Source organism: Pangasianodon hypophthalmus, chromosome 3 (assembly GCF_027358585.1).
Source record: "Pangasianodon hypophthalmus isolate fPanHyp1 chromosome 3, fPanHyp1.pri, whole genome shotgun sequence".
NCBI classification, from domain to species: domain Eukaryota; kingdom Metazoa; phylum Chordata; class Actinopteri; order Siluriformes; family Pangasiidae; genus Pangasianodon; species Pangasianodon hypophthalmus.
In genome coordinates this window covers 27220280-27234367 of record NC_069712.1, presented here as the reverse complement: position 1 = coordinate 27234367, position 14088 = coordinate 27220280, and the positions used below count along the sequence as shown (strand labels likewise).

Here is a 14088-nt window from a genome sequence, read left to right as displayed (position 1 = left end):
GCTTCTGAAGGGCAGTACTAAATAAAAAAAAGATAAGATCTTTAAACAAAATAATAGCAATTTACACCAATCATCCTGTTCAAAAGTTTACATCCCCCTGGCTCTTAGTGTATCGTGTTGCCTTCTTGAGCATCAGTGAATGTTTGCACCTTTTGTAATAGTTGTGTACGAGTTCCTCAGTTGTCCTCAGTGTGAAAAGATGGATCAACATCATGTAGCTGCTGTTGGAAAGGGTCAAATATGCAGAAGATGCTGGAAAAGCAAAGATTGTGCAGGACCTGGAGGATTTTTCTGAAGAACAGTGGGCAGTTTAACTGCTCAGGACAAACAAGGGACTCATGAACAACGATCACAAACCATGAAAACAGTCGTTGATCATCCAGGTAACAACACACAGGATTAAGAATCAAGTGTATGTAAACTTTTGAACTGGTTCATTTGTGTAAATTCAGATATTATTTTGTCTTGTGGACTATATGTAAACATCTGTTATGTGAAATAGCTGATTCAGGGCAGTACTATATAAAAACAAAATGCAATTTTTATGATCTCTCTTAGGTTTTTTTTTTTTTTTGTAATTCTGCAAGGCCTATGTAAACTTATGACCCCATCTGTAGGTAGAAACATCCCCTCAAGGACCTGGTTTCCTCTAGAGCCAGGAAGCAGCGGAAGAAAATCATCACCGATCCCTCACACCCAAGCCACAACATACTTGAATTCTTTCCCTCCAGCAGATGCTTCAGATCAATGTGTATCAAAAACCCACCAGACAAGAAGAATAGATTCTTTCGTCATTGATCAAACTCATGGATGCTTAATTTCTCCACAAACAGAAACAAGACTATGTTCCTGTTCACAGTGTGTGTGTGTGTGTGTGTGTGTGTGTGATGTATTTCTGTGCAATACTTTTTCATTTAAATCTAGAGTGCAATAGTGGTATATGTTATCCACTTCCACATAGAAACTGTGTGTTATTTTATCAGTGTTTCGTTGTCATTGTTGTTGTAAAGTCTACACAGTGTGAGCTCAAGAGCTGACTCAAATCCTTTTCAAGTGTACTTGACCAATAAAGCACAATTCTGATTCTACAAAAATGACATCACTATAAGGCATGCTATTATGCAAAAGGTTTTTTTTGGAGCTCTTTCAATGATGAAACGTAATGAAACGTAAACTCTCCAACATTATGAAAGCACTATGACAGCAGATGCTCATATTACATTTTTTTTTTGAAAAGCTTTGCCACATGGCATTAAGACAAAAGATGATATTCAATCATGCATAGTGACACTTCATGACATGCTGCCAAGATGACCCTAGAGTACTTGAACATCTTTGCCCAATTTGAATCCCATCAAGAATCTGTGGAGCATCATCCAAAAAAAAAAAAAAAAAAATTTTTAATCCATGCCCCTCGACATCTCTTTTCTTTGAAAAAGGAAGTGTGGGATGTAATTTAAACTTTAGCAAAAAGTATTCTGCTGCAGAAATTCTGAATCTAACCAAATCAATGCATCAAGGACTCATCTCAGTCATATCTAACTACGGTCATTAAAAGAGTAAATGAGCTCTTTATTTTGAAGGATTGTTATACAGGAATAATTAGAGCACTTTTGTTTTGTAAATAAACATTCTTACCAATTCCCAAGTTGTACAGCAACCACCTTCATGAAAATGTAGTTTTCACAGTTATTTCCTAGATTTGCATAATAGCGTAACACAGTGGAAAAGCTGTAGATTTTTGGAAAATTATGAATAACTCTTCAAATACTGAATGACAGACAGCATAATTCTGGCCAGTTATCTTTATATAAATAATGCTAATGTGGTACAGTTTTCACTACTATCTACTCATTATTTTTCGATATGTTTTTTGCATAATAGCTTGACACAGACTGTAGTATCTACGTCATCCAGTCTAACCTGCCAAGCCAATTACCAAGCCATTGAATTAAAGGCACATTTAATGATTGTCCTGATGTCATGTTCCCTGTATAAACATGATGTCATTGTTACACTGAGTCAAATAATTTGCTTATTGTCCATGAATAGGTGCCTACTAATGGCAATGGACAAAGGAGACCCCAAAGCTCTATTTTATAGACTCTGAATTTCCTACACTTTATTAGGACATTTTGTAATTTCAAAGTGGAAAGTGTACCTTAGCTCAGATCAATAGTTAAGCAATATTAAGCATCCTTATGATGTTAAAAAAATGATATCTGTAATTATGATGCTTAAAAGAGCACACAGGTCTAGTAAAAATGTAACAAGGGTTGCCTTAGGCTCAGTCAAATAACATCAATACAAGATTCAGACAGAGAAAAAGTGTGTCTAAATGAACAATGCTTCCTACACCATAGCTGTTTACTGCTCTTCAGCTCTCTCCACTTTGTACAAAAGCCAAAAATCAATACCAACTCCAAATGAGAAATGCAAGCAACTGCAAAATATGACATGACTGGTAACTTGTCAGAATGATACAATGGCAAAGTTTGAATAGTCCAACTGGACAGTCAACAAACCACGTATACATCATCATCAACCTGTCAGGTTACAGTGTTTGAACATTTGTGCGTCTAAAGTGGACTGTCCAAACAAAAAGCGCTGAGACATGAATCACTAAAGCTTATAAAGTTATTTTACACTGCTCTACTTTAGGCCTGAGTGCTGTGTACACCACACAGAAGCCCCCACATAATATTTATGCATGTGGGAAGCAAAAGACTTCCTGGTATCTACTTACACTGTCACCTTAGTGCAAAAATAGAGCATATTTATAGTTATGCTTCTGCTGCCTAGAGAAAAAATACTCCTATGAGTCCCTATAATAAGACTGCTGCCACTCCACTATAATTGGTTATTTTTCAAAGAGACTGCTTGCATATTTAATAATTTTCTTTAAACCTGTAATTGCTAAAGCATATAACAAGAGATTCATGTTAATGCTTTGGGCTAAGTAAAAAACAATATTAGATGTTCAGACAGAGAAAACATACAGGATGAAATGAGCAAAAGTGCACCATTGCTGCTTACTGCTCATCAGCTCATACAATAAGCCTCCACCTTTAAAAAGTCAACTTCAAGCTTCGCTGCAAAAGCAGGTTACTGTCATGAGCCTATAAAATGACTCTCAACATGTCAACCATTGATGGTTTTCAATATTAAATAATTAATCTATAGATTAATAGCCACTTGTCATATTCAGTTCATGTCCACTCTTCTGATTAAGTATATGAAATGTTGTTCAAGATCTCTTGGCATGCTATTGAAAATAATTTTTTCATTGCTTCATAACAGTCCACAGAGGGTTTGTTGTCTATCTGTAGAGTCTCTAAAACTCTAAATCTAAATCATGTTACCTTTTACCCTAGTGTTTCCCTGACTTCATTATCATTCAAAGCACTGTGAAGTGAATCACTAAAAGTAATTAACTTATTTTACTCTGTTGTCTTTTATTAAGACTAAGTGGTAAGTAGGCAACAGAAAGACCCACATATTATTTATGGATGATAGGATTGTGCTTATATCTGCAAAAAAAAAAAAAAAAAAAAAAGACATTGGTTATCGCCTTACTGGGAATGCAGAGCATAGAACGTAGAGCGTATTGAAATTTAAGCTTCTGCTGCTTGGAGGAATAAAAATTCTCCTATAATTGGACAACTGCCACTCCAGTATAATTAGTTATCTTTGAAAGAGACTGCTGTTTACAGACTCTTCTTTAAATTTGACATCAGTCTTCAGTCCTAAGCAGTCTTTTTTTTTATATTTTGTGTTTTCACCACTATGTATTTATCCTTCTTTCTATCTAGTAGCTATCTAGGTATTTACTTCATCCGATCTAAGCATCTGACAATTACCAAGCCTTTACATCGAATGCACACTACTTGTCAGAAGTGTGGACATACCTACTCATAGAAAGATTTTCATAATTTGTACTATTTTTGATTAATAATGTATTCATTAACATTATAACACAATACATATGGCATCATGCATTGACCAAAAAAAGTGTTCAGTAAATCCAGAAGAATGAGAACACTAGTGAAAATGCTTCTATTGTGTATTCTTTCTAATTTAATACAACAATTTTCATTCTAAATTATATTGTTGACAACAACTTGAGTGAAAAGTAGAATCTTTAAAATATTTATATGCATTTCAGAGTTTCTTAGTATTTGTCAAGTCCCCTTTTTTGCTTTAAGGACAGTGTGCACTCAAGCTGACATGGACTCCAAACATTTGCGCAAAACCTTATGATCCATTTTTGATCAAATCCATCAGAGTGTCATCTGAACCTACACTTCAATAGAAGAGGCTAGAGCTCAGACTCGCTTTCACAACACCCACACCACCTACGTTCCTTAATACATCTTCTCTTCATTCATCTTCAGTAACCATGTTATCCTGTATCACACTTTATCCTATATTTATAAATATTTATTATATATGTGGGCAGTGTCGTACAGCTACCTCACGTTAATGTTGCACAGCATTTTACTGCACAAAACAACTGCACATATCTGCACTTTAAATCCTCACATTATATTTTTATACTTTTTTTTTTTTTTAAACTTTCCCATTTTCTAACTCTATGTAAATTCTATTTTATGTCACGAGCAGTCATCAAAAGCATTTCACTACTCGTCGTACTGTGTATGGTTTAGTGACAAATAAAATTTGAATTTGATTTGATTACATATGAGGGAAATCTGACCTTTTGTACACAGCAGTTAACAGTCAATATCAAATATTAGTTATAGAAATAGTGCAGAATCTTGAACACAAATATATACAGTGCATTATATATGTATATATATATATATATATATATATATATATATATATATATATATATATATATTATATACTGTATATATTTGTGTATATATATATAATGTGAGTGTGTACATATATATATGTATACATATATATGTGTGTGTGTGTGTGCATGTATGCATAGTTTTAGAAATAGTGCAGAATCTTGAATACAAATATATAGTACATTTTATATATACTTATATACATATATATATATATATATATATATATATATATATATATATATGTATATAAGTATATATAAAATGTACTATATATTTGTATTCAAGATTCTGCATATATATATATATATATATATATATATATATATATATATATATATATATATATATATATAATCCATGAGGTTTTGCACATTCCTGGAATCTTCTCAACCTTGGAGAATGTAACCAAATTGGCAGATTTGGCAGGCAAGATATTTGTCTCCTAGATGACTGCATCTCCTAAATTCTAAATGAATGTTACTTGTTAAATTTACTATTTATGTTGTGTTTTCGAGACAATGTCTTTAAGACAGTGAAAAATCTAGTGTTCAATCTAGTGTTTTTCTCTTTCACAGCAATCTTCTAAATGTCAGCACTCCAGTCCCCGTCTGGGACATTAGAGGTAAATGAAAAACCTTGAAGCTGACCCTAGACAATTCAGTCCCTGAATTCTCTTTGTTTTTGTTTTAAGAAATCTATTTGTAACCATTAATTCTTCTGTTGGAATTGTCTGTATTAATTCAGTGCCACTTCATAGCATATCTAAAAATTGTGCATACACTTCTGGGAATTATGTGGCACAGAAATAGGTTTTACTGACACCAAGGAGTACTATACGTTTCCTAAAGCGTATTACAACATTGGTTTGGCATAATCCAATTCTTTTAACAATTGTTTCCACTATTATTACTTTCATGGCCAAAATGAAGGCTACTTCACTGACATGGATGGAGCAGCTAAAGGGCTGTGATATTCATAAAAAGTACTTTCAATCCAATTTGGTCCAAAACCACTCTATCATTAACTCCTTACACCACCTCTTAAAAGTCCTGTTTTCTTCCATACCCATTTTTTTAAAATATCTCAGTATGTCAGCATAAATAGCCAATTTCACCCAACTACTAAATGCAACTCACTGAATTATTATCATTCAGCTGTGAATCAGACAGTTGAAGCACCATTACAATTGGAGAGATTCTCCATTGCATCATACTGAATCAGGGCAATATAAGTAAACCTACAGGGAAAAGATCTTCTGTGGTTTATTAATATGCAATTTAATTGCACATCTGCAATTGCTTGGGAAATCAATATGCACCTCATTGTTATTTGATTCATTGTTATCTGATTAATGAATTTAATATAAAACCACATCTCTGGTAATTTATGAGATTACACAGAACATTTATCATAGCTAAAATGTCACTGCAATTTGCACATTTCTTTCTGAGATAATCAGTAAATGCTGAATAATATTCATAAGAATTTTTACTATTTTTAAATGTCAGAAGTTAGAGTTAGGTTGAAGTTAGTTTTTTTTCTGAAAGACTTCTGAAAAGTCCAATAGGTTCATAGGAAAAAAAATCTCAAACGAGATGTTTTTAGGGTTGATTGCTTTCTGTTTCACAAATCAACCGTAGTTTAAATAGTCCCTTTGTTATGTGATAAATGAAGCCCAAAATTTGGCACTGTGCTTAATAAGAGGTTGTATCTGTGATGGAAGTGGATGGCCTCAGATAGTTATTGTGTCTGATATTTGCCTATCAATATCAAGAATACTTTTTCCTTGAGATAATGGAAATCAGTCAGTAATGCCAGCTCTATATAGATGTATATATCAGTATATGGGTTATGTAAATTCATCAGGTTTGCCACTCAACCAGTCACATAATACATATGACTAAAATAAAGATCACGGTGAAAGGCAGAGAGATGGAAATACAGCCTATTTATGAACATAACCATAGGTGTATGTATATGGTTATATGGATACACTTTGCACTGGCCACATACAGATGGGTGAAAAATGAAAGAACTACCCAACATTTCATTATCAACATAACCAATTGCACAAAATTACAAACTCCACACTCACACTGAATATTAACTCTCTCATTTGGAACAACCCTGATCTCCTGATCTCTCTTTTTTTTTTTTTGGAAAAAAACACTAAACTTTGCATCGGGGATTGATAAAGGCATCAGTCATCATAAATTCCACAGTAACACCTTGGTGTCACTTTCACAACTTTTCATTGGCAGCAATCAGTTTTTTGTTTGTTTGTTTTTTTGGCTAAGAACCCTATTGTGCTCCATAATAAAAGTAAATGAATATGCATTAGACCTACCCTCATTTCATCAACATATTCTCAACAAAAAATGTCCTATCCAAAATATACAAAATATCTATTTCCAGATTCAGCAATAACCCTACTGAACAGACAATTGGACGAAGATCTAGCAATCGCTCCCAATGCCTATTTGTGGATCCACTTTCCACAAGACCACTAGCAATAATCTTAATCTATAACTCATATAATACATGCACAGATACACTACATTGGACAGAAGGTGTTTAAAATGGGGTACACCAGCTCCAAAATCTGTTCACATTGCACACCAAACACTACAGATAATTATACCCATGCCATATGGCACTGCACACTACTGATCTGGTGACTGTGAATGGAATATGAATAGCATATAATTTACATCATTTTCATTCTCTGTGGAAGTGATGTAAAGTATGTGCAATGATAGATAAGTTTACCTGGATAAAGATAGATATATTTACATTATCATTTTATATAAACCATTCGTGTTAATAAAGTTAATACATTAAAAGACAACATTTACAACACTGCCATTATGCTGGTTCTGTATTGTGAATAGTTATTATGGCAGGAGGAATAACCAGCATATTCCTACAGCAAAAATATCCTTATTTCATTATTATCCTAAGTTCTGTTTAAAACTTTAGTAATATGATGGACAGGTACTACGAGCAGTGCACCTAAAAGTTTAATTGAAGCCTAAACCCACAGAACTTAACTAATACTTTTATTGCTTGTGACAGCTTGTCATTTTCTTGGACGCAACATAATACGAACAAAAATCATGAAATCCCTGGAGTAAAGGTATCAGTTTTATTTTCATTACTCATGTGAAAGCACTAATAACCGTGTCCCGGTATATTTAATAGTGTTCTGTCTGTATGTATTGCCTTGAAAAAACCCTTATGTTGAGCCCCTATCATTTTCATATACAGTGTAACCACAGAAACGAAATGAGTCACAAGCAAACAAGCACAAGCTGAGGAAAGTTACAGAAGACACTTTGTACTTGTCAGTAGAGCTCTCTATTTCTTTCACTCTCCCCTCTCTGTCTGAGATTTAATAACCACATCTATATTAGGGGTCATATCTTTGCCTTCCATTTCAAGCAGCACAACTGGGCAAAGGCCTATTTTCCTCAGTCTGCTGTTTGTATACTGTCTCATTGTGACCTTTCCCTGAGAACTGCACACATATGTCGCACTGCCTACTTGATAAGTGACTCACCAAAGACCTTTTATAACTACAATAAAAAAGACATTTTGCTCTACAGCTGCACATATATATATAAACTACAAATAACCATTCAAAATAACAATATTCACTTTTGAATGATGGTATATTCAAACAAATGTGTATAGTAACTCCTGTATGCAGAACGGCTGTCAATAACACTGCAACACCCTGAGACGTCAAGCTCCTTCCTCTGACAATGAAGGCAACTATTTAAAATAGTGTGTTTGAAGGGATAAGAGACACAAACATGCCACTCTTTCACACCTCTTGCTCTTAGTTTCTGCTATTTGCTGATTTGGGTCCAGTTTTTCTTGCAAAACCACAATTTTGAGCACAGCAGATGACATTCATTGAAGTTCAGCAGGATAGTATTCCCTTTTCCCTTTTGGCCCACAGTCCCACTGCTAAGCTTTAACTACTGAAGGTAACACACAACAAGCTGGGGAAATAACCAACAGAGCAATATGACAGTTGAAACCTACTTTCAAAGTCGAAGCAACATGATCTAATCCTGGAGTTATTCTTATCAGCCACACACACACAGAGTGTTAAGTAGATGCCAAACTTTCTCATTAGCATGCTGATTTCAGAGACAGTGAAACCAAAATGAATAGGTCACTAAAACGTTAATTGGCAATTACGGTGCTCATTACTCCACACTAATATGGTTATCAGCTGCAACTATCATATACAGTTTGACCCTACCATTCACAGATATAAAATTAGCACAAATTATACACATGCAAAAAAAAACAAACAAAAAAAACCAAGCCATGAACACGTGATCAACAGTTATCAGACACCTGGCAGGCACAATAAACTGACTAAGGGCGGAACCAGAAGCTGGTAATATCAAGATCTGAAAACTCCTCACAAAGGACATAGCACTTCACCCAAAATCCAACACCTGTACACCAGCTGGAAGGAGAGGATAGTGTCAAATACATTGTCCTGGAAGAGAAAAGGATGTGCGTCATAGACAACACCTTGAACCGATGAGGGATGTGGATCAAGGGGAAACAGAAGATGGCGTGGCAAGATAAGTCCCCAGTGGAATGGACCACTGACAGATAGCTGAGGTGGCTGATATGAGGAAATCCTACCACGCCTAAGAGAGAAAGTAAGGTTAGGAATAGCACAGATTCACTGATCAAGTACTCGGCAGTAGAACAAAAAAATCAGGGTGGTATCATATCCGAAAAGGCCCAAGATACTGACCGTGCAAACAGTAGTTGTTTTTAATAAAACAGTTGTTACCTGCAATACAATGTAACATACAAGCAAGAGACAATTTCAAAACTAGTGGTTCGCTGGCAAAAGTGTAATCTTAGACATGGGGAGAAAAACACTGTATCTACTAGATATAGATACAGTAACTAGACAAGCCACAAAAATGTTATTGTCTTTATAGAATGTGTCAACAGAGCACAAGTTAATGTAACCACAAGATATTAATCTGTCATGAAACTGTAATGTGTTCACAGGATGTAGGTTATGTTACCATGCTATTAATTGGCTATTTTTATGTGTCGTGTTAAAAAAATAATAAGGTCTTTGTTCATTCAGTGTGCTATCCTGTAAAGAAAACTCCGCCACAGTTTGAAGGATAAGCTGACCAATCATATGCTATAGTTTAATTAAATGGCGTTCCTAATAAGATTCTTTTGAATAGCATGGAGAGAATCTCTCATTAATGACCACCAGGACCTTGTCGCAGCCAGAGCAGCTTACTATTCACTTGATAGACTTGATAGACAGAACAAAATTAGGTTCTTATTTATGTTCTAAATTAACAGATGATTAGGCTATTCATGATTCTCAAGTCTCAGCGGCAATGATTTCTCCGACTTTTCCAATAGGAAAAAACAACCATTTGAACCAGCAATCCATTACATACTTCTTTATCTTCTAATGATGATGACCCAGGAGGCACCATAATGCAAATACATCTAGATGAGACGCCTCTGATCTCTCTAACTACACATTTTCTATCTAGGAAAGCTGTCACCCAAGCCAGCTCTTTTCCAAGTAGTAATAACAAGCAGGCTGTATTTCAGTCTGTTTTTGGTGTGAATTCACTGAGGAGCATCATAATGCATGTATGAACACATTAAAAAAAAAATGTTACATACCATCCCAGGTAGCTAATAATGAAGCCGTAGCAACTAACATAATAAAGATAGCTTCTGAGCATTTATGATTATTGCTCAAAAACCCTCTCAGAGTTCTTGTCCAATAGGAGGTAGAAAAAGCAAAGCCCCACCCAATACTCAAAACACCTGCACTGGAGTTAAACAGGAAAGCTCCCTGAGTCTTGATATGTTTAAAATGTCTCCTTATCTAGCTACTGACAGCAGCTACATAGCTATCACTGGTTATGAAAGAGTAGAGAGTGATGTAAAGATGTGATTTAAACATTACGTGCATGTTATGATAATATATATAATTGATAAATGCACTCCTTTTCTCTTCTAAACATTCTACTACAAATGGTCACAGTTCAGAGTAAATAAAACTGTTGTGGTAGATACATTTAAAACATTCTATGGACAAATTATTACAGTTTTGTAGATTATAATAGCAAAAAATGTCACCTCTTATAAGAAGTAATGCCGGTTCAAAGTCAATCGGCTTCTAATTCGCAAAAACAGCATTGGTTAACAGACACAAGTAATAGGCCAAGTCCAGATTTATGAATATATAAAATCCAAATAAAACAATCGCTAAAGGTTTTGTAATTAGTGCTTCAATATAGTAACTAGCACTTTTCAGATATCTTTTATAATTTATAGAAAAATACTGTAAAATTGATTCTTGTCTGGTTTAGATCTTACGTGACAGATCGTTACCAATTTCTTAATGAAATTGGCATTGGCAAATTGGCAAATTTATAAATTCTTAATAAAATTTGGCATCCACAAAGTTCTGTTTTAGGTCCCCTATTATTCTCCCATTATATCCAGTCACTTGGACATGTAATTTGCAAATATAATGTTGGCTTTCACTTGGCTGATGATACATCAGCAGCACACGAAAGACTATGCATAAAATAGACATAAAATAGATGAATAGAAACTTCCTTCTACTAAATTCTTCTAAAATGCAAGGAGTGATATTGGGTTTGTCTTCCCATAGTTAGGTTGTTGGTTTTGCCTTGGAGCTTGATGGCTTTTCTGTGAAACCAAAAGCTAAGGCATAATTCTACTGGTGTATTAATACTTAATAATAATTCAATCATAAACCAAGTAATAATAATAATAATAATAATAATAAAAACAAGCAAACACAGTGTTAAACAATTATGGAGAAAAAACAGGAGTGTTAAATAGGAGTACTACTCCCAATTCTCTACTCTGCTCTCTACACTCTATTACACACCTCGATGCTGTTTATCTAAAGGAATTGATGTGTGCCTTTTTCCTTTTTTTGGCCGGCTTCCAGGGATTGTATTCAGATCTGGCGACTTAAGTCGAAAGTTTTGACAATTTTTACGCAGTAAAAGTTCATCATTCAGATTCTGGAAAGTACTTGCATGCAGTTCGTGCCTCAGAGGGTGCCAAATTGAAATGTCTGAGGTTTTATAATAGTGTCTAGACCATGAGATAGCACTTCCTTTTAAGCACAAAAAAAGAAATATCAGTGATACAAAATTCGGACTGAAGAAGGAAGTAGTGTTTTTTTCTTTGCTGTCAAATTCAATTCGAGATACAAGAACATAAAAGCAAGAAACAACTTAAAAATCAAAAAATAAAGAAGAGTAATATGATGATACAGAATATAAACGGGAATTTGCCAAGCATTGAAAGAAATATTGAGTAGGAGTCTAGAATACTGCCAGTAGCCATGTTATTTTATTATGCTTAATTTGCTATCTTGAGTTGAAGAAAATAGTGTCAATATTTTTTATTGCCTCTCCTGTAAATACAATGGCTTTGTATTGACTGTTTGTATTGACTGTTTGAAGGCTAAGCCAACTATATCTGGTTCTTAATTTTATCTCTAAAATGGGCCTTGGTCCCAAGGACCAATACTATTATTTAATTAAGTGTCCTATTTAGTTACAAACTGCTCTCTGCTCTCTTTTAAGCAAACTCCTCCCCACATGTGAAGCTCTCACGTAGCTTCTGAATAGAGCTTAAGTGTGTATTTATGTCTGAATAGCAATGTAGGTATTCTCACTATGAGTGCTTAACTCAACTCCGAATCCAGCCCTGGATATGTAACTTTCCTTTAGGTGTTTGTCACTTCCTGTTTGGGGATAACATGCATTTATGTACCACAAATCCCTTCTCAGATTTCAATAGCACATTGTTCTTCCTGTGATATGTACATCACAATTAAGGGCAAGGTGTCAGGATAACGTCAGGATTATTTTTTTTAAATCAGCGAAGTCAATATGATTACAGATTTCAGAATTAAAGCTAAACTTTTTAGCCAATTCACTTTAGTTTTTATAGAAATCTCTCTGGCAAAGTTGAGGTTTTATTGTTTGCTAGATTGTTTTTGTTACATTTCTTAACAATTCTAAAATGTTAAAACAACATACAGTAAAAATTATTTTCTGTTCCATACTTTTTTTTACAGTTATAAAAGTTATACAGTTATACAGCAAGATAATGCATATCTATAATATTGTTTTTACACTGAGAGTCATGTACTGCTCTGTGAAAAGTACACATAGTCAACACAAGAATGATCAAATGTACCATATACATCTGCAAATATGCAGTGTTTATAAGCCTTCTGAATGTGTGTATTAGCTACTGTGCCATATTGAGCTTAGAAACGGGGTGTGAGGCTGAGGATAAAGCAGTTTTTAAGCCAAAGAAAATACATGTTCCCTTGGATAAGCAATACAGTTTTCTTCACCATGTAGTTTGAACCTATATTTTTTCAAATTAGCTACATACACTGCAGGCTTCATTCCTCAAATACTCCATCTCCGAAGTCTCCATTTGACAGATCAACTGTCCTCATGCAGTTCACAACATAGAAATAAGCATCTGGCCCAGGCTCAGCGAACAGCAATTTAATAGAAGGTCACTGATATTGAAAGCAATCAATAAATCCAAGTGAAATTCAGTTAGTGTGACAACCCTGTAGACTGGTTAAACTTTCTAGCCAGAATGTCACTGCTCATGGTGAGCACTCACCTTTCCTAAGGCCCCGCGTGGCTGCTCCAAGGCCATGCTGTTGCTTGTGTTGAGCGTTTGTTTAGACATACGGTGCTGTACTACATTGCTTTGCCCTCACTTCTCGACAGCAAATGAGCTGGAGCCTCTTCCCGTCTAGATAACTATGGAGCACTGTAGGCTTCCATTTATAGGTTCACAAAAGCCACAAATAGCCTGCCGATGGCACGCAGCTCTCTACTTATGCAAAACAACAATGATTGCCTGATTCTTCAGCCACCAGTTTATATGAACTTCACTCTCTGTAAAGATTTTATTCTTATATATAAACATGAACAACTTTAAGCTTCAATTACTTTGGAGAACTTATTGATATTATTAAACAATATGGGCAATTTTATATCATAGTATTTAAACAAAATCTGAAACAAACTGTTGGATGTTCACAGCTGTGCATAGAGTTGATGATCAGTTTTAATGTTGACTCTAAAGCATGAGATTTTATAAAATAGCATGGAAAGATATAGAGAGCAAGGCAATGAGTCATATTTAGAAATACTTG

The 14088-nt window shown here is 34.6% G+C and overlaps 1 protein-coding gene across 6 annotated transcripts in view; it reads right to left on the bottom strand.

Annotated features, from left to right (window-relative positions):
• The window catches only part of mlip (muscular LMNA-interacting protein), a 35121-nt gene extending 21417 nt beyond the window's left edge, over positions 1-13704 (bottom strand). For all 6 annotated transcript variants that reach the window (XR_008301413.1, XR_008301414.1, XM_026939159.3 and 3 more), the window contains exon 1: positions 13548-13704. Coding sequence is in view for 4 of the 6 variants with exons in the window: in XM_026939159.3 (XP_026794960.3) it covers positions 13548-13616 (69 nt within the window). In the remaining 2 variants the exon portion in view is untranslated. The remainder of the gene's footprint in view (positions 1-13547) is intronic.
• Positions 13705-14088: the final 384 nt, after the last annotated feature.